A 21,552-nucleotide genomic window follows, 5' to 3' on the forward strand; every position below is an offset into this window, starting at 1 on the left:
GGATATGCTTTTTACTTTGTTGGCAGATTGAAATCGACCATCGACCATCATCGGTCATATCCGGTTTTGATGTTGTTGTTGTTGTCATTTTGAGAATCGTTCGATGGATGTAGGAGCTAGGTGGGATAAATATAGAACTTCGATACGTTAAATACATATCTTCTGTTCATCCATATCCAACAGAACTCCTTCATCATCACCTGTGTATACCCATCGTCAGTGATCCCATCCCTCTCAAGAGTTATCCGTACCGGCTGCCGACTCGCGTGATTCCATCCTCTCTCTTCCTCATCAGCTCTGTAAATAATGACTTGGACCGCTCTGACAAGAGCATCTCAAACGATCTATCGATCATCAAGATGTAATACGAATTCACACTTGTCCGTGTATGCGCCCAAAAGATGTAATAGTGCGAGCACAGCAGGGAACACGATATCTAATCTTGTAAGATCGACTGTGAATAAAATAGCTATCACGGGTTTCGGAGAAGGTACGAATGATTTGGTAAGTTAGTAAATCATGAGAATACCTGATGTACCATCTGTTATTTATGTTTTGATGATTTCACGATAATAGTATGATCGAGCTCGACCATCCTATCCTTCCGACGCGTTAAACAAAATCCACCAGACCATCTCCACCTCTGCTTCTGAAAATAATGGATGGAAGATTATCGAACCTGGTTCTGGAACAGGTATATTCACCCGACTACTCTTATCCCCTCCTACACCACAGTATCCGACTTTCCCTATCGACACGCTGGTCTCGATCGAACCCTCAGAAGGAATGAGGAAAACATGGCAGAACGGATTACAGACTAAAGTGCCCGAACAGGATTTAGAGGAGAAGACGGTCAATGTGGTAGAAGGTGCTTTTGATGATCTTTCGAATGTACAACAATATGGGATGAGAAAGGGAGGGGTGGATGGAGTGATCATTGCTCAGGCTTGGCATTGGTGTGATGATCATGAAAAGGCTTTGGTGAGTTCTGCATTTGCCGGTCATAGGTTCCAGCTTCGGGCAGAAACATTCTGATCAGTTGCGACTAAAGGTATTGATTGACTTCAAGACCTGCAAGTTTTTGAGCTAATATCATACACGTGTTACAGCGCGAAATAGCATCCTACCTTCGTCCATCCGCACCTTTGATACTCATATGGAATCTCGAATCGCCCATTCCCAAATGGCAGGGCCAAGTAAGAGAATCATACGAGAAGTATGATCTGGGTTCACCGCAGTATTACAAAGGATGGTGGAGAAAGATGTTCGATACCCAAGCTTATAAGGAATTGTTCGAAGAGAAGGAAGAGTGGAGTACTAAATGGATGAAAGGGATAACAGAGGATGAGGTGAGTGCTATATGGAATCGGCCACGGATCATTTGAAAAGAACTTTCTCTCTTTAGGATCTTATCCGACTTGGACAAATGTAATTCGATTTTTGACGGTATTGACATTGCTCTTTTTTCTTGATTTTTCTTTCAGTTAATCGATAGATTATTCTCCAAATCATACCTCACATCCGCATATCTATCTCCTACCGATCGAGAAAAATTAGAAAATCATTTAAGAGGGATTATCAAGAATGCCCATCATGAATGGGTGGATGAAGAAGTAAGCCATGTTCTGTCCATTCCTTTCCACTTTTCCTCTGCTACGTGTAAGACACAAGCTGATATTGTGGATTGAATTGTGTCACGTAGAAAGGTATATTTCAGTATTACTATAATACGGATATCGTGATACTACGGCGCAAAGCATGAGACGATGAAGATAACTAGATCTATTAACCCTGTATATCTCACCATTTGAGTTTGAATTCGATATTTGGACAGATAGATGGATTGGTATCCAAACGGATCAAAGTGTCAATCGCAAAATATAATTTTATGTTATAATGCATATATATGTTCTTTGTAATAATCTATATACAAAAGGATGATGTATAATTCACACACATCCAATCCAATCCAGAACGTTGAGAAAAATGCTAGATATAAATAAATAAATGGAATCACCCCTTCAAAGTTGAGATCTCTCAATTAAGAGAAAGGATGACCAAGAAGTATAATAAAAATAAGATTGTATTGAGAAATGTATTCACCTCTTAAACCTACAGACACCTTTACCTCCGTCTCTCTCGTCTCTCTCGCTCCGTAATTAAAGTCGACTCTCTCTAATTCTAGATATTTATTCATTTATACAAATTATCGTATCTGCATTTGTATTTGTATTCGTATTCGTTGATTTGTGATAATTTCATGTTTTCTCTCACTTAATATACGTATCTTCTCTCTGACCATCTTCCTCTTTTCCTTTTCAAACAGTCAACTCAGTAAAGCTTGAGCGTTTTCGTGTTGTTGGCAATGTTCGCAATTACTCTTTCTTCTCTCCCGCCGATACAGCAGCAGCAGCAGCAGTAGCACCACCTTCCTTACTCTCACCAGCTACACCATCCTTTCTTCCCAACCCACCACTAATCGATCCAAATCCTCTTCCTCCTCTGCCACCTCTAAACCCGCTGGGACCACCTCGTCCCCCTCTACCTCTGAATCCACTGTCGGGGAAAGATCGAGTAGGCGGGTTGGAAACTTCGACTTGAATAACCTTATCTCTAATCTTAGCACCTTCAGCTACTTTCAAGGCAGCATTCATGTCCTCCTCATTTGAGAAATCAACGTATCCGAAACCCTACAGTTTATCATGCTCTATCAGCTTTCACATAACCTGTGAACCACAAGCTTAAGTGCAGACAAGCTTACCTTTTGTTTATTCGTCATTCTATCGGATATAATTTTCACTACAGCAATCTACAATTGTGCATTAGCCATGAATATCAGACCTATTGAACATTGACCAACTCACCTTATCAGCTTGATCTTTAAATAAACCCTTAATCTCCTCTTCTGTAGTAGCTTCGGGTAATCCCTTGAGGTACAAAGAGTTGGCTTTCTTAGTTCTGACTTCACCAGACCCTTCTCGACTATGAGCAGGTTTGGCTCCTTCCTTAGACTCAGTTGAAGTGTTTCCAGCTTCGCTCGACGCACCATTGGTCGAAGCACCATTAGTTGCTGGTGCTGTCTTCTTTGTCTCGTCTTTGGTCGTCTTGTCAGAGGTAACGGTAGGTTTGACGCTCATACTAGGAGTTGGTGGTTTCGCTGGTGCAGAAGCAGGTGATTTCGATGTTGAAGTATTAGAGCCTGGCTTGACGGCTTCCACGATCTTGTCTTTCACCGCACCAGCAGCTGCGAATGCTTGACCGGCGATATTACCACCTCGTCCACGTGGTTGAGTAGGCGGTTTTACGGGAATAGATCCATTCGCATTGGAGGTGGTATTAGCAGGTGCCACGGGTGCGGGGGAAGCTGTTGTAGCAGAAGGGGGTAGGGGTCTGGCCGAGTTCGTTCGGTTGATGCCATTCTTGAACGAGTTGGGACCGGTTGGTGGACCGCCAGAAGGTTGACCGGCTTTACTGGCAGTGGCACTCCCTGGACCGATCGGTGCTCGAGTAGGTGCGATAGTTTTAGGAGCTTCAGTAGCATCGGGGCGTCGAGCGACCGGAGCGGTAGTGGACGCAGGGATAGGAGCGGATGGAAGGCTTGGACCTTGCCCACTTCTGTGAGCGAAATTGAGACCTAAGTCCGCAAATTTAGCGCATAGCGAGAAAATATGCGATAGATGATTTCACTCACCAGCTGTCTTCGTCTCGGCTGACACTCTACAATCGGCAATGGAAAGTACCATATGTCCGCATGAGGCATCACTATACTGATTGTCAGCTAAATATCGACTAGTGAGACAGCTTCCAACGACTCACGAGAGGATCCAATTCCATGTGTTTGTCCAAGTCTGATCCGATTCTATAGGCATCTTAGTCACAGCAGCGGTAATCTTCCTCAATAAGGCCTGTTGTTGTTCGCTGAGGCTCAAATAGGTCAGCGCGACATGGTAAGGTGGTGGTCAGCTCATGATCAGCTCACCTCATACTACTGTCCACTTTATCTCGTACGGCATCGTAGACTTCGGTGAAATGTCTAGAAGCGGTGAGAAGTTTCTGGGTGTATTGCTCGTAATGTTCATGAATGGAGTACTCGTTGAATGAAACAGGATATCGGACTGAGAGGTGTAGATGTATCAGCATCGTATATCCACACGGAGGTGTTGAAAAACTCACAGTGTAGACCGCCTGAAATAGTGAGATCGGCTTTCAAAGCGTTGGCGATCAACGATATGAGGCCATTACGAATGGGGGCCGAGGAGATGAAGAGACGAGTCTCGGAAGCGTCGTAAACCTTTCATATCGAAGATCAGATACGTCTATCGTTCCGACTTGTGAATCGGCCAAGTACTCACTCGTTGAGCGGTATCTATCAACTCTCCCATCTGTAAAGCACTCGACCACATGGTACCTGATCCACCAGCGATAGTTGCGAATCCCTCACCTAATTAATGAAAGGTCAGCACAGTCTGATATTACCACTGACCGTCAAGCAGACATACCATTATCAACTGTGCAGAAGCAAATCAATAGGTCAGCTGTTTTGCCCGAAGAAAGGGGTGGATTTGAAAGCTGACTTACACATTTTATGAGGAGTGACTGCACCACCTAATCCGAACAATCTCAACTTCACTCCGCCTACGTCTACGACTCTCGAGGTAGCTTCGTCGATGATGAACAGATTGTTCACTTCATATTCTCCCGTTCTAAACTTTTCTAATACCCTAACATCTTCGATCAATCCCCAGACTGTGAACACAGGTACAGGGAAGTTGATGGCACCTGAGAGTAAATGGGGGAATTGTGAGAGCGGGAAATGTACCGATGAATTGTTCAATTGTTCGATCAAAGATTGTCTGTCCAAGCCCAATTCTTCTGATAACAGTTGATTTCGTGTACCGAGTGGTATCAATGGTGAATATGTGATGAGATGTCGTAGAATCCTACATACCGATCTATCGTCAGCTGACATTCCCTCTTCCTTCTGTGTTTGAGAAAGATACCTACTTGTCACCCATACGAGGCACACTGTCTGCATTCATGAATCCGAAATCACCAGTGTGGATGACAGCTGTAGCTTCATGTTCTCTTATGAGTCTGTTCAACTCGTGGTCTGTGCGTGTTCATCATCAAAAGATGAGGGAAGGAAAACGAGTTTATCAGCAATGTATCTGGAAATGCAAGTAGTAGCTGACTTACAATCACCACGGATGTCAGCTACACACAGGATCCTTCCTGCCTTTCCTGCCAGTACCACCCTTGGTGGTACGGAGGAGGAAGGAGTGGTCTTTTCCGTCGAGGAATGGGGGATGTCACCGTTGGTTCTTGCAGGTTGAGCTGTCATTTTGCGATCGTATTTGAGATGTAGCTAAATTTGAAGATATGAAAATCTAAAAGGTAATTTCGCTTTCTTCTGGGGAGGGTGTGAGAGGGTGATGGGAATAAGAAGATACAAAAGCAGGAGACGGGGAGAGGATTGGGTTTGTACGCTGGGCAAGAAGAGGAAGAATGAAGAGAGAAGAGATCAAGTGAGCAGTGAACAGTGAACAGTCAACATGCATGCATGCATCATACTTTGCTATACAAGGTGGCAACTGGATTGTTACGTAACGTACACGAAAACATACCTAACTGTAGATCACAAAACAGTTGAAGCTGCTTAAACCTGTTCTCTTCTTCTCCTCTTCCCACTCGTCACTATAAGTGTTGCATACGACGGAGTTGAGCTCACCAGTATGTCATTCGGAAAGTAAGATGTATTCATCGTTTCAATCGAGAGATACTCAGCTGATACATTCTGCTGATAATCCAGCTTCAAGTTCGGAGCGTCCTCCTTAACTCAACCTGCCGCTCCTTCTTTGTCAGTAACGAACCCTACACCTGGTACTACTCCTGCTACAGCAGCCGCGCCATTCTCTTTCGGAAACAGCACCACCTCACAACCTGCCACTGCAACAGCTCCGACCTCAGGAGGTGGGCTTTTCGGTAATTTAGGTGGACAACAGCAACAGCAACAACAGCAACCAGCTCAAGGTAGTACTTCTCTGTTCGGGGCGAAACCCGCGACCACGACTGGAGGGGGATTGTTTGGATCGACTACAAATCCACCTCAACAAACAGGCGGTACGGGCTTATTCGGCTCTACTTCTACTCAACCTCAACAGCCTGCTACTTCCGGTGGACTATTTGGATCGACTAATCAACCACAACAGCAACAGCAAACTACCACTAACACCGGAGGTGGGTTATTTGGCTCAACCACTGGAAGTAGTGGATTGTTTGGATCAACCAATCAACAACAGCAACAACCTCAACAAAGCAGTTTATTCGGTTCCACCAATCAAGCCCAACCTCAACAAACCTCATCATCCTCGATATTCGGTCAAGCTGGTCAACCTCAGTCGTCTTCACTATTTGGTCAGACGGCTCCTAATAACAACAGTAACGTGCAAAACCAGCAATTACAAACTTCCACATCGAACAAGAGTAATAATGGTGGGATAAGTAAGACGACCAAGTTCTCGGAATTACCTGAAGGCGTGCAAAAGTATATCGAACAGATGGAGTGAGTGATGATCATCCGTGTCGTGTCGACTCTGCCATGTCATCATGCAATGAACTGTGAAGTTTAATAGAAATCGCGAGCTGACAGTGAAATGGTTTGTAGTAACGTCATCAAAAGTCAGAAAGCGCAAGGATCAGGAATGAACATTGAAGGGTTAGGACGAGCCATCTGGCAGACTAGTTTGGATGTGAAGGCTGCTAATGAGGTGAGCTGTCAACCAATCATAAAAGCATAAAATATGAGATATCGTTCAACAAACCCACAAATGCATTTGCAAAATACGTACTAATTTTATTGAATGAAAATCAGGAATACTCTGCCATCTCACATACACTCAAATCCATTTCCTCCTCTCTTACCCAACTTCGAGAGAGGATGATCAGCGAAGGACGAGATGTGGAACGAGTCAAGGAGATATGGGATGTATATAGATCTGCCGAAGGGAGGATGGGTCAGGTCAGATTGGGTGCATATAGGGACTTCCCTCAGGAGTGAGTAATAGCTCCCGTCGGGCAGGGCGAGTAGATGATTGCTTATATCTCTCCAACTTGATTAGGTTCTTCGCTAAGATTGCGGATCAGATGGAAGAACGTGTAGCAAGGTACAAAAAGACTATATCTGTGAGTTATTTACCATATAATCACCTAACTTGAGTCTTTCATCCTACAACGAGACGAGTCGATAAGCAAATGCTAATATCCTTTGGTAATGCAGCAACTGAACCGAGCTATCATCTCGCTATCTTCGGAAGCCCACACGCCTTCACCTCAAGCTATAGCTCAGACGATACAGAATCATCAACAAGCAATGTTGACTTTAGCTGCGCAGTTGGACGGTTTACAATTAAGAATGAATGGTCTGAGATCTGCTTTTGCGTGAGTTTAGATATGTGTCAGAAGCATGAGAAGTATACTGACGTCGTTTTGTTTGTTTCTCTTTGTTCTATTTGTAGTGAGGAATGGAGAGAGAAGACTGGAAGTGTTAGGGATCCATTCGAAATTGCTCGAGAAGAGAAGGCTGTGAAAGCCTAATGCAAGACACTCTGCGTATAATGGAACTCGCATGATACTTCTCTAGCATGTAACACGACGGATAACGACGATTTGACTGCTCGGTAGAATGTAAATTCTCTCTGCCAACTGCTTTACTATGATATAAATATACAACTAATTTACAAATGGTCTACAAATAAAGAATACAAACATATACAACAAAATTTACTGTACAAATATTAGTTGATTTTATATTTACTTATATTCTGACCGAGAGTTAAAGCTTTCTTAAGGGACTTGGGCTATTATTAACTGTGGAAAACGATACCTTCCTAGTATGTCTCGTAGGTTGTGATTGGGATCTAGTCAATTGACATTCCTCACATTCATTCACTCCTACTCCCGTACTACCCCTTCTTCGTCTAGGTGGAAAAGGTTGGTTGTAACCATATCCTACGGTAGGTGATGGAGGGTAAACTTCACTGTGTGCTAGACCACTTGCAATGGTAGGTGTCATCCTTTGATGATTCCCCCATGAAGCTGGCATCCACCCCGCCTGACTTCCATTGGAACCTACCGCAGGTGTTGGACCAATAGCTCCGACAGAGGATGGATCAGGTGCATGGGCCATATGGTTCCTCCCCACCGATCCATTCCATCCATCATCTTCCCTTCCCATTGTCATTCCGCTGCCTGCGAAGGACGGAGCAATGACTGATCTGCCTGCCATCGACCTTCCCCCTCCAGCTATCACCGACCCCCCTACTTGGTTTTGCATAGCCATCACACTCTCTGAGGCTGGAATGTAGGTCTCGCCCGAATAAGGTGCCCAGGGGTTCCTCAGACCGTTAGGTAAGACCGAACCGGGCATGTGAGGTTTGGGAGGAAGGATGTCGATGACTCGAGCTGGACCTGTTGCTGGCATAAGGGACCATCCACGATGATATGACACTGGTGGGAGGGAGTGAGGGTAGATAGGTGTGGGTGTTACGTCGATAGGCATTGTTATGATGTCTCAAAAGTGAGGTGGCGATTGAGTATAAGTGGGAATTGGTTGATTATGATTGTTATTGTGACGATAATTGGTTGTATGTTGACTCTCAAAGTCTATCTTATCTATGTAGGTCAACCTGGATGAAATAGATATGATATGATATGATATGATGCGATGCGATACCAACTCAGTTGGTCAAGCTATGTGTTGATTAGAAACGAAACGAAACGATTCGGATTCGATCGTTAGAGAAAGCAAGTGAACGTTCATACAGTACTGTAACACTTCACCAATTACCCATTATATGTGCATTTGCGTCAGGCATAAACCATTGTGGTAAGTTTGGAAAACCATAACAACCTTTCATCTTCAATCCTATCAAAAGATCTTTTCCAATGTCCCATGGGGTAAGTGGTTTATACCACGTACATTGATTGTGAGTATATGGTTGATGAGACCATTGGCTCTTCCACGATTGGAATGGGAGAAAGGTAAAACCCTATAAACTGACAAGCACTCTTTTATGAATTCGACCAACCATAGACTCTATCTTCAATCATTAGGTTAGATGGATGATATCACTCTGACTGGCACTTGAGACTGATCCTTTTGGAAAGTTGAGGCGTATATCAAAGGATGATCATCAGAGCGATGGAGAAATTCTTCAAAGGTACTTGTGATATTATGATGTTAGTCAACCTTGAAAGGATAGTCGATCAAAATGGATTTTCTGACTTATAGATGATACTCGTCCTTTTTCACGTATGACTATGGTCGGAAAGATGGTTCTAGGCTTGAAGACATTCACAGCAGGTCATGCGGTTCAAGCAATAAGATTGAGATGACATAGCCGTTGGAGATTTCGTCTTGACCTTGTACTGTATACAATGTACTGTATACAAAGCGTGTCAAGGTGCATATACTGATATGTTTTCTCTAGCTTATTTGTAGTTTACACCATTATCTTCGAGACGTTTGCTTGATAAGTAGTAACTAACGGCAGTCGTTGCAGATGCACGAACAGGTCTTTCATACTGTGAGGCGCTCGGATGACGGCGATCGCCGAGTATGCCCCACCGCCTACACGTAACACGTCACGCAGATGTCGGGATGTCGAGATGACAACTGTCTGCAAAAGATGTCACATAGTATCTCATCATCCAGTACTACTATATGAGAACAGTATCCCCAAAACCATTGCTTATTCCGACTTCTGGAAGATATACACAGCTGAAAGACCAAGATCAAAACTATAACGAAAACGACGACGACAAAGAGGAAGCAAAGTCACAACCCATACTCACAATATCAGCTCAACATGTCAAAAGGAACTCATTTCTTGACTTTCGCTATCCCATCCATCATCCTCTACTTCTTAGCTTTACTTCATGTGCTTCCTGTACCCTTGCTGAGCCAGGAGATAGCTGATCAAATCTTACCTGTTGTGAGTGTACCTATCGCTCACCATCTTCAAGCTGGAGTGCTGATGGACTTGTTGTAATCCTCCTTTGTCTTCGGAATGACCTTATTTTATCATATATAATTCACACCATCACTCGTGATCATTCCCTTACCCATTTCACTTACACCGCATGCCAATCCGACCATTCATACTGGACATTATGGACTTTTTCGAAATACGACCAACAGCTACCATTCTGGTTACTCGTCGCGTTCGGTTCATACTCCCTCTCATCCCTTGGATTAGGTCTTGTACGATTCCACGATACCCCCGAAGCGTACGAGAGTTTGTTGAGAGAGATAAGTCAGGCTAAAGATGAATTGAGGGATCATGGAGTATCGGTTGATTAGTGGAGCGAAACATAGAGGGAAGGTGGTCTTGGATTATTGATTTTTGATAAGCCCATGAAATGCAATATTATATCGACAATATATGTTATCTCATCCGAGTCGAAGGGGAATGACAACCAGAGTAAGGTGTTTGCTTATTGCTCGATCACAGGTCTACTTGTACATGTCAATTCTACAGAGATGTGGTATATACTACGTTACGTTGGGTGAAAGAAAAGAAAATCAGAACAGTATCATGTACAAGAATGGAACAATCACGCAAATCGATATCTCATATATATGAAATTTATCGAAGGAAAAATTTGTACAAGCGAGAGGAAATGGAAAATAGGGGATCAGGCAGGGTAGTCTGACACAGTCCTAACCAAGAAGCTCTTGCATCTCGCGACGCATGCGTTGAATCTCTTCTTCCGACTCTTCCTCGTCTTCTTTGTTTTCCTGTAGGGTCATTTGTTATACGTTAGCAAACGCTCGTGCCATAATGATAAAAAGAATAAGTAACGAATGCTCGTTTATGCGTTTATGGACACTGCTATGGAAGTATGGTTTCTGAGACATAGCAGAGGTATCGCTCACAGGCAAGGCATCTCCAACTTTACCAGCTTGACCCAATTTACCATCTGTCAACTCGAATAAGACCTTGTCCACTTCTGCATCTGCTTCTTCCTCTAGCTCTTCGTCGTCGTTAACTGAGTCGAGAGTTTCTTCCATCATTTCTTCCATTATACCGCTCTATTATATGATCAAACAATACCAGCGTCAGTTGTCATTCTATCATACAGCGAAATCACTATCGACATCGACATCTGGGCGATATGATAACTGTATGATATCTGACAAAAAGACAAGTATAGTATAGACCATATACATAAATGAGCATGTCAGAACTCACCTTCATCATCTCCATACTCATCTCTCTCATCGTAGCGCTCAACTGAGGTAATTTGACCAGAGCGTTGGTAGTTTTCATAATTTCTGTTGATTTCTGGAACGCCCCTGTCACTTTTACCATTGCTACGATGATTATCCATCGGAAGATCAGCCACAGTCAATCATCACACCAGATATCTGTACATAGTTAAGAGTCTCCGAATCACTCACACAACTGATGTTGTAGTTGCATTCCAACCGATCTTACTCTCGCTTTACTACTTTCCAACCTATCTCTCTGTTTATTCGCTCTGACTATCTCCTTTGCCAGCAATTTAGCGGATTTGACGTCATTCTTCTTAGCTAGTTGTTTGAGCTCTATTCGGGATTTCGATGTTGCCACTTCGAGCTAGTAGAACAAAACAATATCAGGTCAGCTGCAATCAGTGCTCTCTGATTTCCATGGGCGCGAGAAAGGAAGAAGAACAAGGTATGAGATGATACAGACGAAAGCGGTTGAGTTTTGATATGGCAAAAACTTACATTACGTATCTCCCTGTCTAGCTGTCTCTCCTGCTGTCTCAGCTTGGCTTGCCATCCCCTTACTTTCTCTTCTGGCGTTGGACCGTATATCCACCTGTTGATGGATTTCATGTTGAAAGGATGTTGAGGACTGATATGGGGTGATAAGGGCGATGAATGTATTGTGTCGCTACAGCACGGGGCTTTGAGGGGAAGCTCGACAGGTCTTCCCTGAATGGCAGATAGGAGGTTGATGCTATTGATAGGCGATGTATGTCAGTCAAAGAGATGCATTGAGATATCATCATCAACGTCGACAGTGACAGTGACAGTGTTGCGATTCCTGTCACTGTTACCGGGCTGATCGGACAAGGCGGTGATCTCCGCCAGGTTCATGATATGATGTTGTTGCCGTTCCTGAATTGACAGATTGGTTGACAGTTGACTGGCTGGAAGAGATCACTGAGTTCATCTCCTCTTCATCTTCTTCTCCTTCGTCGACAACGACAACGAGAGGAAGAACAGGACAGAGCATGTGGCTCATTAAAGCCACAGGTCCAGTACACGGACAGAGTAGTAACTCAGCTTCCATACAGTGTTTGTCAACGACGAGGTTCCAAGCTGACTGTCACCCGGTTCTAGGATTTACATTCGCACTTCGACAAGGAAGGGAATACGTCGTGGGCAGGGAGGAAAGCTGCGATATTCGATATGAGAGTAAACAGGTGAGACCTAGGGAAGGTACCCTGGTAGTAGATCATTGGGATCCTACTCAAGTAAGCACCGCATTTCCTTGCAGAATGATGGCCTGGCTAATCCCAGAGGTGATCTAGCCGAATGTACCACCAACGTTAAAATGGAGAGTCGAGCCTAAGAAGTCAGGATCATTCGGTACGATGAAGACTCTGAACCTGATTGATATATCAGATATAGGATCGACGGAGAGAGAAGACTACGATGTCACCGAGATCAAAGATAGTCAAGGATGTTATTTGGAGAAAGAGGGAGTTCATGGGATAGAGCTGGCAGAGGGAATGTGGTTCACGTGAGTGTGATCAAGTACAGATGGATCAAGGAGAGCAATCGTCCCATCACACCCTGAGACACTAGGTGCTGATCCGTGTGCAGCGCGGAATGGAAAGATCTGGTAATCCAGTATGACAAGTTCAAAGATGAGAGTGATGAGGTGAAAGAGACACTACGACAGTATTGTAAGTTGTGTCCAAAAAAGAAGTGTCTCATTTTCTGCCATGATATTGCAGCTTAAAGCTCATGGGCGTATACTAGGCATCGGTTGGACTCAATCTTTCGATACCACCTCTCGACCAACGATAGTACTTTCGGTTACCTATCGATCCAACGTAGAATGCAATTATGCAGTCTGTTTCGGCATCCGCATATTACTTCCCATCTATCTGCATGCAATCATCAGTCGATTGAAAGCCTGCTGGAAGAAGATGGCGGATTCACAAGATTCATTTAATTTACCTGATCAAGATGCGGAAGTGTTTCAACCTGATTTCGATAATGCTCTTCAAGCTAGTAGGAAAGAGAGGAAGGCTTGGTTACCCGACAAAAGGAGGGAGACCCTGTTCAAAGGGTGGAAGATCATGGGTCTAAGAGGCAGAACGGTAAGCCATTATCAGCTCGTCCATATATATCTCCTGCAACACAGTAGCTGATAAACCTGAAATTTGTAGCAATCGGCAGAAAAACGTTATCTCATAGCAATGGGAGCAGACTATCAAGATATGGATGTTCTGACTAAACCTATCTCCACTGCTCAAGATTTCGCTGATCGTATAGCACCTTGGCTAAGTTATGTGGATAATCATGGTGGAAGGGAACAAGCAGTCGTAGTATGGTTTGCACCCGTCAAGGCCGATCTTCAGAAAAAGGGTATAGACTATGGTGCAATTGTCCCTGCGACTTGTCAAAAGTGAGTCAGCTGGAAGGATTGTGGAGAAGAAGCTGTCTGCTGATCATAAAGCACACAGACTAGGGGTCTATCATAGTCATGGTGGTATACTTTGGTCGTCTGTTAATTTTGGTAAGGTGAAAGAGTATCTTGTCAGTACCGCCTCGAATTTGCCTCAGGGCGCCAGTTCCGCACAGAAAGGTGAGTTGATTGCTAGATATGACCAGGTCGATACATCGCCTGACAAAGTGAACCTTTAGATCGAGTACCGTCATCCGTGCCCGATACGCAATTCACTGTAACACCTGTTCCCATCCAACCCCAAAGCTCTCAAATTCTACCGACGCCAGCATCAAGTCAAGCAGGGCTGTCTAGTCGACCAGAATTTATCCCGTCCACTTTCCCTGATGAAACAGAACGTGGGATGGGGAGGACCGCTCGATCTCCATCACTTGAGTCGAGACCTGGTAGATTACAGCGAAGAACGAGACAAGGTACTTCTCCTTTACCCAAAGAGAGAACACCTGAACCCGAAACACCAGCTACAGTGAAAAAGGTGAGTTGAGAGAGCATACTGTTACATGCAAGGTTGATCTGACATTTACTCCTATATAGCCTCTTCGACGTCGAGCGGGCAAACCTGTAGATTTCACTACTATCCCTGAAAGTCCACCTCGTAGTCATGGCAATACCGAAGACGAAAACAGTCAAGCATCTCAACCCCTGTTCTCGCAACCTAATTTTGTACAAGACTCGTTGCCCGCTTTTAGCCAAGTCTCGGCAATCCCAGATACTCAAAGAACCCAAACGCAATCGATGGTACCAGACAGTATCGTAAGTTATAGGAATGCAGCCTAGATGAGATAAAGCTGACTGTCGGATTAACCTAGATGCCTTCGCAATCGCTCGCCCCTGGACGAACAGCATCTCGACTGAAACGTCGAGCACGTGGTGTTCAACCTTCCCTAATCGAAGAAATAGCGGACACCAGCATCAATATCGAGCAGTCCATCAAAGACGAAGAGAAAGCTGCGGATATCAGACAGTTATACGAAGATACCAAAACCGGTTCTTTCGCTCCAATGACATTATCTACCAAACGACCTAGAGTAGCAACGAGGGGTTCAGGTGACTCGGAGTCATCTGCAGCTGCGCGAAGGAGAGAACAAGGTAGCGCTATGGAAGTTGATGGTGAATCTTACGGTAGAAGTGTACGATCGAAAAGAGCAGCTTCAGAAGAAAGTATCGTACCTCCATCTGCTCAACGTCGAAGAGCCAGATCACCATCCGAGGAAGAAGAGCAAGTGGAACATCGATCGGTCCCTCCGTCAAAATCGCTAAAGTCATCAGTGAACTCGCTTACCAAATCTGGCAAGAGCAAGTCACAGAATAGTACCACCACGCCAGGACCCAGTAAAGACGAAGCATTCTTACAAGCTATCAAGAAATCGACGAAAGCGAGATCGGCGATCGATGAATTGGATAAAGAGTTCAATCAACTGAGGATACCCAAACCCAACGGTTCGTCAGCTGTGGTCAGAGCGAATGAATGGAATGCTAGTGTACCTGATTATGCGCTGCTAAATGATTTTGACGATGATTTGAAGGGAAACTTCATTCAGATTGTAAGGAAAGATCTATTTAGGAGAGATAAGAATGATATTGGGAATAGAGAGGTGGTGAGGGTGGATGATGGTAAACCGAATTTCAAGAAATTCAAAAAGGTATGTCGGACAGTCAGCTACGACATTACACTCACAGTCATCAAGCTGACTCGCATACATGATACAGAAAAACATCATTCGTCGTGAGCCTTTGCAGCTTGCTTTGGCTGGTCCGACTATTCAAGACGCAGAGATGGGCGAGCGTGAGTGTCGGAACCTCATTACATATCTGTTCCCTTCCAGAAATCCACATTTCCGTTTATTTCGTGATAAAGAAGCTGACATTTCCTTTTCCTCGATTCTAGCTTACTGGCCTACCCAAACAATCAACCCATCTCGAGGTCGAGGCCAAGCTACTCAAGTGGAAGATGAAGATGAAGATATGCCCTTATTGCCTCGATCCAGAAAACGATTACTCGGCACTCAAGTAACTCAAGAGGATGACGAGGACCCACCACTGACCTCACGAAGCAGACAGAGAAGTCGTGTGCCCGACACTCAACCCAGTCAGACGCAGACTCCGAGAGTAACGACCACTCAAAGCCGTACGAGAGCTTCAAGTGTACTTAGCGAAGCTGAGAGTGTAGCTACCAATGTTAGTGCTTCTACGCCGACGAGGACCAGATCGACGAGGAACACGATGACTGGAGGAAGAGGCACGAAGAAACAGCCTACCGTGGTGGAAGATTCGGATGAAGAGATTGATGAGGGTCTAGATTGGGGTACTTCAACTGGTACGCGTACGAAGACCAGAAGTAATAAGAATGCCACTGCAACTCAGGGGAAGAATAGTGCGACTGGTACGGGAACGAGAACGTTGGAAGGTGATGATACCCCTTCGACATCTACAGGTAGAAGAAGGACAACGGCTGCTCAAGCTGGTACGCAGGCTTCGCAATTTGGTAGAAGGAGGTTGTTACCTGCGGATGACGATGATGATATCGTGAGTATTGAACGTCTACTCTGTCTGTCTCGCCTTATTATCCATACTAAGCGTACCTGTGTGGAAAATAGGCATTCAAAGGTTTGGGCAAAAAGCGAAGATTAAGATAGGAAAGAACAACGTGGTATGGTGTGATGTGGTATACCTTGCACGATTGAATAAACCTTTTCGCATTATGTTGTCATGTCGATAGATGACTTATGAAATAATGAATCTCATTTGACGACACTTGTTGTCATACACATAAGAAAATCTTTTGACGGTACCCCGCAATCCACCGATATCATTCACTTTGAAGCTCTCAAACACATATTAGACCATGTTCGCGGTTCGCTTTCACTCGATACCACATGTTAGGGCAAAATTATGCCATGATTCAACAGAATGCAAGCAAAATGTGCTGAAAAGGTCCGTGCGCAGAGGTTTCTCTTTCCAGACGATGATATATAGAGCCTTGAACAAGGATATCCCACATCTACGGCCATAGAACCTATAAAACACCGCATCCCGTCCGCTCTGCGAAGTTAACATGGGTATCGCTCGGTTAGTACCAAGGTGGGGGACCACTTGGGAATCCCGGGTGCTGTAGTTTTTGTTTTTATACGCGTTCATCGTTTTCATCCATCGAAAGAATCGAAAAAACAACATCGAAAGAACGACAATTGTTGTATTTTTGGAGGTGGTGACGATCACTTTGATGGTGAGTAGGGATAGTGCTAGTGCATGAGATACCATCAACCGCACATACCCACACACACATAGATAAATCTCCGTGACGAGTGGTTGAATGACGCTTGGACCGTTGAAATTGGTGGAGGGGTTGATTACGATCTTGGGGTTCTTTTGTAATCACCCGATTTGAAAAGGATTAGGAAAATTGTAATCAACCATCTCGACGTCTTTCGCAAACTGGATACCATCAGAAACGTAAAACGTTTGATAGTCATATTCATAGCTATCAACAATTGTCTGCGGTGACCCTCCTCACCTGGAGATAAGTGATTTGACATGATCCGCAATAAACGCTGTCCGGAACAGAACTTTATTTTAGCATAGCATTGCATCATGAGTATCTCCGTGGTAATGAAAGGTCCTACTGGAATCCGTATCTCTTGTCAGCCAACATAGGGTATTTCCTTTGCTACCTCCTCTCGTATCGTGACAACGGAGATAGTGGAGCTTGAGAGAAGGCGAATCTCGGTGAAAGTTACCCGTACCTTTCCTTTCTCAACAGTAGTCCAGATCATGATGCTCGTGTTTGACTCCTAAAACTGAAGATTGCCATATATATGCGGCGTGGTGATACGAGGGGAGATTATTACATTATTACTCAAAGAATTCATCTATTGCTCTGAACTGAGTTGTGTCACCCCGCATTTAGGTATCTCTCCTGCAAAGTCATCTCGGATACCCACAACTTAGCTACAATATCTTAAGATCTTCCAAGCTAAATTAAATCAGCAAAGATGTCAGGCCAAGAACTGACCATTCGTATAAATGATGATTCAGAGGAGGGTCAGTCATGTGAGTATCACGCCTATGGCACCGGATATGCACCAACAACATCTCAACGCGCCACGCAAGCTAGTCGTTCCAGCAATAATTCAAGATCAAGTTCAGGTCAGCCACCGTCAACCAAGACCTCAACTCCTGTCGGCGCATGTGATCATGCTCAATACACACTCTCTGCTCAAGAGAATCAGACTCTACAGCCATTCGAAGATACTTTGAATCGCCTGTGGTCATCTAATCATCGAGGCGAATCCGTCGATCGAGGTGAGTTAAGCGGGATCATTGCAAGTTTCAACGGACCGTTGAAACATTGTTATTTAGATGAACATGATTACCATGCGGTGCGGGATCTCTTGAATGATTTGTCGAAGGCAGTTTGAGGGGGGTCGTTGTGGATCGGTGCGAAAGCGTGTTGATGCTTTGGCTTATTAAATGTTCACATGATAACACCCGTACAGCTGTATAAGTTGAAGGTAGGATGAGTATGAGGATACGGTTCCCAGCTTCAGTATTCGGTTCGACGTGATTAGTAAGACCCAAGTATGAATCGACCGTGCTAACCCCTTATACCGTGATTGTGAATGATAGATGTATTTGTTGCAATCTTCTATTCCCTACTTGCCCTACATAAACTTCATCTTAGCTATAGGCAACCTGTACCCCGGTAGTTCCCAATACCTCCTTTTCACACCTTTCCAAACTTCCTCCCTCAGACTTTCAGGTATGAGTACGTCATGCCATGTGGTATCTAGACCTACGTCTTCCAAATGCAATTCGGCGAGTGATGAGGAGACAGCGTATATCGTTGCGTCTGGTGTTGTGAAGGAGAACGAATCAGCTACAAAGGCGGACAGGGTATACTAGATCCTGGTCAAACAATATTTCGAGATACTCGACACTCACTTGTCGCACCAAGTCCATTCCAGAAAGAGAATATACCATTTTCGGGTTCCAGTATGTCAGGTAGAACCTCGAAGAAGGCTTTCAGATCTGTAGCGAAGGATGAGTATCAACATACTTATCTTTGACATGGGCCAGGAGAGACGAGTCTAAGCTCCCGACAGGGGAACGGCAGTCTTACCTTCGTAGCCTTCAGCAAAGGTGTCCACGAAGATCGCATCATACCCCATTCCACCAGGCGTACTTTCCAGCACTTCACCTAACCTCTCAGGATCCAATAAGAAATCCTGCCATCGACCTTCGAGTATCCTCACACCAGGTAACTTGTCTACTCCCTTATCTTTGATATATTGTAATACTTGAGGATGGGCTTCTATGATAGTGTGATTGAGCGGTTTAGGATGAGAGGGAGATTGGGTGGATTGGAATAAGCGGTCGACCTGGAATGGAAATGGAGCAAGGGTTATCATTGACGGCGTTCAAGTTTAATAGGAAGATATAGTAGGCGAACAATGATCGATCGTTGAAGTAGTCAGACACGATAGCGGAGACTTACTATTCCTAAACCGAATCCTACGTTCATGATCGTCATTCCCTCCGTACCCGGCTGAGCATTCGGATGATCACGAGTCATCAATCTGACATGTTCGACCACTATCCTTCCTCATCAGAATGACGCCTATCACTGAGCATCATTTCGAAGATTGACTTACTTAGAGGTTCTTCCCATCCCATCATTACTCTTCAGAAGTAAGATCAGCTAATTGTGTAGTCAGCGGAATATCAGCACTTACCCATTCCCATCAGCATCCAACACTCTTTCTTTCCCATCTTTACCTATATCCCATGTCAATTCACTTTTCAGAAAAGTCAAATTGTCCCCTGCCGAAGTGTTATCTTCGACTTTCAATTTCATGTTGGTCGAAGAGTCTGATTGAGGGGAAGAAGGTCCAGCCAATGCGTGATGTAACATTTCTTTAATCATGGAAAAATAAACCATCAGCATGGAAGTCTCACGTAACTTAGATAGTTGAGAGTTCATGCATCCCATTGACTGAATAATATTGAGTCATGAAAGCGAACATACCAGATCTAATCCCTTCATTTCTTATGATCTCCCAACCTTCCTCATCCCCCAAACTAATACAAATTTCACCAGCCGTCCTCCCCCACTGATCAACCGAGTTCCAGACTGCACCTCCCTTGAGCAATATCTCCAATATTTGAGGCTCCCTTCTCTCCGCTGCATAGTGTAGGGCTGACCATCCTAGCGAATCATCCTGATACCATGTCGGAGCACCAGCGTCGATGAGTTTCTGAATCTCGGTTGCTGGTGCGCCCTGAGCTGCGATGAGGAGTTTGTGGGCTAAGACGAGTAGCTCGGAGGGGAGATGAGCTTCGTCCATCTTTACGTCGGTCATTGTTGATGGGATTTTCAATCGATAAAACGGCATGCATCGGCATGAGGAGGGAAGGGGAGATAGTCGAGGTATGGTGTTGGAATAGAAGTTCCAAAGATTTGTTGATAACCGTGCCTGAAATTGACATTTCGAAGAAAAATCATCTTGTTATAGTTGAATCGATGATTTCTCATCAACAACACGACATCGGTATCATAGTACGTGAGCGAGAAGCTGAGCAATGAGAAATCGAAATGACCCAAGAAGGAAGCGACACTGGAAGATCAAGCAAAAGAGCCCGTCAAAGCAAAGGTAAAGGGGAAGGTAAACAAGCAAGGAATGACTCGGTCGAAACCTCAAATAAGCAAGTCGACAAGACGATATCAGAGAGAACCAAACGATCATGGGAGACACGACGGGCCAAATCCGCAAGAGAGGGAATCGAGGAGATGGTAAATGCTCATGGAGACGGACGTGACCAGGCGGATGAGAACGAGGGTGAGTCTGTGATGATCCAGTAACCTGCCATCATCATACGACCAGTTCAAGAGCTGAGACGTTCACATCCCTAATATCTTATGTATGTAGCTGGACCGTCCAACTACTCTCAATCTACCATCCCGCTTCCCACGTCCGAATTCCTCTTGTCTATCCACCACCATTCCTCTGAATTCTACACCTCCAACGAGCTATCATTCCAACCATGCAAGAAAGGACGGACAGTCCCATGGGGAAGTAAAAAGAGGTTATTAATCTTACAAGATGCCGATCCTGGTTCGAAGAACGACTCGAGGTCTAGTGGTAGTACCAGTACGAGGTCCAAGTCGAGATCTACATGGAGGACTGAAGAAGATGAAGAGCAAGTTGAAGAACCGGAGGAAGATGAATTGGATGATGAGAACGATAAGACTGTGAATGTGAAGAAAGAATTGGTGGATGAGTATGGTGAACTACTCGTGCAAGGTGATAGACAGACGAACAGAAGTGAAAGTGCAAATGGGAATGGGAGGAAAGAAAGGTCAAAGGGGAAATATAAGAAAAGAGATATGTACAAGGCTATAGAAGGTGAAGGTCTGATGGCTTTAGGTGAGTAAGATTCCTCGACTGAAATTAGATGAACAAAGCATAATCAACATCTGATCTGAATCAATCTTTGTCATGTATAGGTATATTACTTCAACAACATATCATACAATCGATCCATACAGCTGGATATCGCAAACTGGATCCACATGCTATATCAGCAGAAACAAACTCATCACGATCTAGCACGGCACCACAATCCACGTCAAAGGGGAAGAGTCGAATGTCCAAGAAGAGAAAGGGTGCACCATCTATTGAAGAAGAGGAACAAGAAGAAAGAGAGGTGGAGTCTGAAGAAGGACAAGAATCGGATTCTGATTCTGCTTGAGGTCTATACGACAAGGATCAAAATATGATTATAATGACAATCAACGATAATG

The 21,552-nt window shown here is 44.4% G+C and overlaps 10 protein-coding genes and 1 non-coding gene across 11 annotated transcripts; 7 read left to right on the forward strand and 4 right to left on the reverse strand.

The window, feature by feature from the left end:
• Window positions 1–306: 306 nt before the first annotated feature.
• On the forward strand, window positions 307–1,762 carry L199_002545 (uncharacterized protein; the record flags this gene model as incomplete). The annotated part of the gene is made up of 5 exons (XM_064888286.1): window positions 307–504; window positions 577–981; window positions 1,110–1,349; window positions 1,485–1,613; window positions 1,703–1,762. 5 exons carry the CDS (start codon window positions 307–309, stop codon window positions 1,760–1,762), a joined length of 1,032 nt encoding a protein of 343 aa, XP_064744358.1.
• A 613-nt stretch (window positions 1,763–2,375) lies between these two features.
• Window positions 2,376–5,341, reverse strand: L199_002546 (uncharacterized protein; the record flags this gene model as incomplete). Its single annotated transcript, XM_064888287.1, has 11 exons — window positions 2,376–2,690; window positions 2,762–2,809; window positions 2,865–3,634; window positions 3,692–3,762; window positions 3,817–3,918; window positions 3,980–4,115; window positions 4,174–4,291; window positions 4,353–4,441; window positions 4,579–4,940; window positions 5,005–5,110; window positions 5,197–5,341. The coding sequence occupies 11 exons, from the start codon at window positions 5,339–5,341 to the stop codon at window positions 2,376–2,378; spliced, it is 2,262 nt and encodes a 753-aa protein (XP_064744359.1).
• Window positions 5,342–5,732: 391 nt separating this feature from the next.
• L199_002547 (uncharacterized protein) lies at window positions 5,733–7,593 on the forward strand (the record flags this gene model as incomplete). The annotated part of the gene is made up of 7 exons (XM_064888288.1): window positions 5,733–5,746; window positions 5,810–6,562; window positions 6,665–6,767; window positions 6,872–7,053; window positions 7,119–7,182; window positions 7,277–7,437; window positions 7,515–7,593. 7 exons carry the CDS (start codon window positions 5,733–5,735, stop codon window positions 7,591–7,593), a joined length of 1,356 nt encoding a protein of 451 aa, XP_064744360.1.
• A 238-nt stretch (window positions 7,594–7,831) lies between these two features.
• On the reverse strand, window positions 7,832–8,557 carry L199_002548 (uncharacterized protein; the record flags this gene model as incomplete). Its single annotated transcript, XM_064888289.1, has 1 exon — window positions 7,832–8,557. One exon carries the CDS (start codon window positions 8,555–8,557, stop codon window positions 7,832–7,834), a length of 726 nt encoding a protein of 241 aa, XP_064744361.1.
• Window positions 8,558–9,866: 1,309 nt separating this feature from the next.
• L199_002549 (uncharacterized protein) lies at window positions 9,867–10,360 on the forward strand (the record flags this gene model as incomplete). Its single annotated transcript, XM_064888290.1, has 2 exons — window positions 9,867–9,992; window positions 10,199–10,360. The coding sequence occupies 2 exons, from the start codon at window positions 9,867–9,869 to the stop codon at window positions 10,358–10,360; spliced, it is 288 nt and encodes a 95-aa protein (XP_064744362.1).
• A 360-nt stretch (window positions 10,361–10,720) lies between these two features.
• Window positions 10,721–11,884, reverse strand: L199_002550 (uncharacterized protein; the record flags this gene model as incomplete). The annotated part of the gene is made up of 5 exons (XM_064888291.1): window positions 10,721–10,798; window positions 10,937–11,092; window positions 11,253–11,374; window positions 11,462–11,639; window positions 11,774–11,884. 5 exons carry the CDS (start codon window positions 11,882–11,884, stop codon window positions 10,721–10,723), a joined length of 645 nt encoding a protein of 214 aa, XP_064744363.1.
• Window positions 11,885–12,285: 401 nt separating this feature from the next.
• Window positions 12,286–16,387, forward strand: L199_002551 (uncharacterized protein; the record flags this gene model as incomplete). Its single annotated transcript, XM_064888292.1, has 13 exons — window positions 12,286–12,328; window positions 12,395–12,528; window positions 12,586–12,797; window positions 12,881–12,963; window positions 13,040–13,383; window positions 13,453–13,691; window positions 13,750–13,871; window positions 13,931–14,226; window positions 14,286–14,504; window positions 14,561–15,394; window positions 15,462–15,537; window positions 15,640–16,277; window positions 16,349–16,387. 13 exons carry the CDS (start codon window positions 12,286–12,288, stop codon window positions 16,385–16,387), a joined length of 3,279 nt encoding a protein of 1,092 aa, XP_064744364.1.
• A 366-nt stretch (window positions 16,388–16,753) lies between these two features.
• L199_002552 lies at window positions 16,754–16,868 on the forward strand. The gene has a single exon (XR_010449955.1). It is a non-coding gene; the product is annotated as a 5S ribosomal RNA (ribosomal RNA).
• An 875-nt stretch (window positions 16,869–17,743) lies between these two features.
• L199_002553 (uncharacterized protein) lies at window positions 17,744–18,169 on the forward strand (the record flags this gene model as incomplete). Its single annotated transcript, XM_064888293.1, has 1 exon — window positions 17,744–18,169. One exon carries the CDS (start codon window positions 17,744–17,746, stop codon window positions 18,167–18,169), a length of 426 nt encoding a protein of 141 aa, XP_064744365.1.
• Window positions 18,170–18,412: 243 nt separating this feature from the next.
• L199_002554 (arginine N-methyltransferase 2) lies at window positions 18,413–20,110 on the reverse strand (the record flags this gene model as incomplete). Its single annotated transcript, XM_064888294.1, has 7 exons — window positions 18,413–18,600; window positions 18,693–18,779; window positions 18,871–19,129; window positions 19,246–19,343; window positions 19,403–19,431; window positions 19,484–19,664; window positions 19,777–20,110. 7 exons carry the CDS (start codon window positions 20,108–20,110, stop codon window positions 18,413–18,415), a joined length of 1,176 nt encoding a protein of 391 aa, XP_064744366.1.
• A 233-nt stretch (window positions 20,111–20,343) lies between these two features.
• On the forward strand, window positions 20,344–21,500 carry L199_002555 (uncharacterized protein; the record flags this gene model as incomplete). The annotated part of the gene is made up of 3 exons (XM_064888295.1): window positions 20,344–20,587; window positions 20,678–21,175; window positions 21,256–21,500. 3 exons carry the CDS (start codon window positions 20,344–20,346, stop codon window positions 21,498–21,500), a joined length of 987 nt encoding a protein of 328 aa, XP_064744367.1.
• Between the last annotated feature and the right edge of the window lie 52 nt (window positions 21,501–21,552).

Source organism: Kwoniella botswanensis, chromosome 1 (genome assembly GCF_036426115.1).
Source record: "Kwoniella botswanensis chromosome 1, complete sequence".
Taxonomy (NCBI): Eukaryota; Fungi; Basidiomycota; class Tremellomycetes; order Tremellales; family Cryptococcaceae; genus Kwoniella; species Kwoniella botswanensis.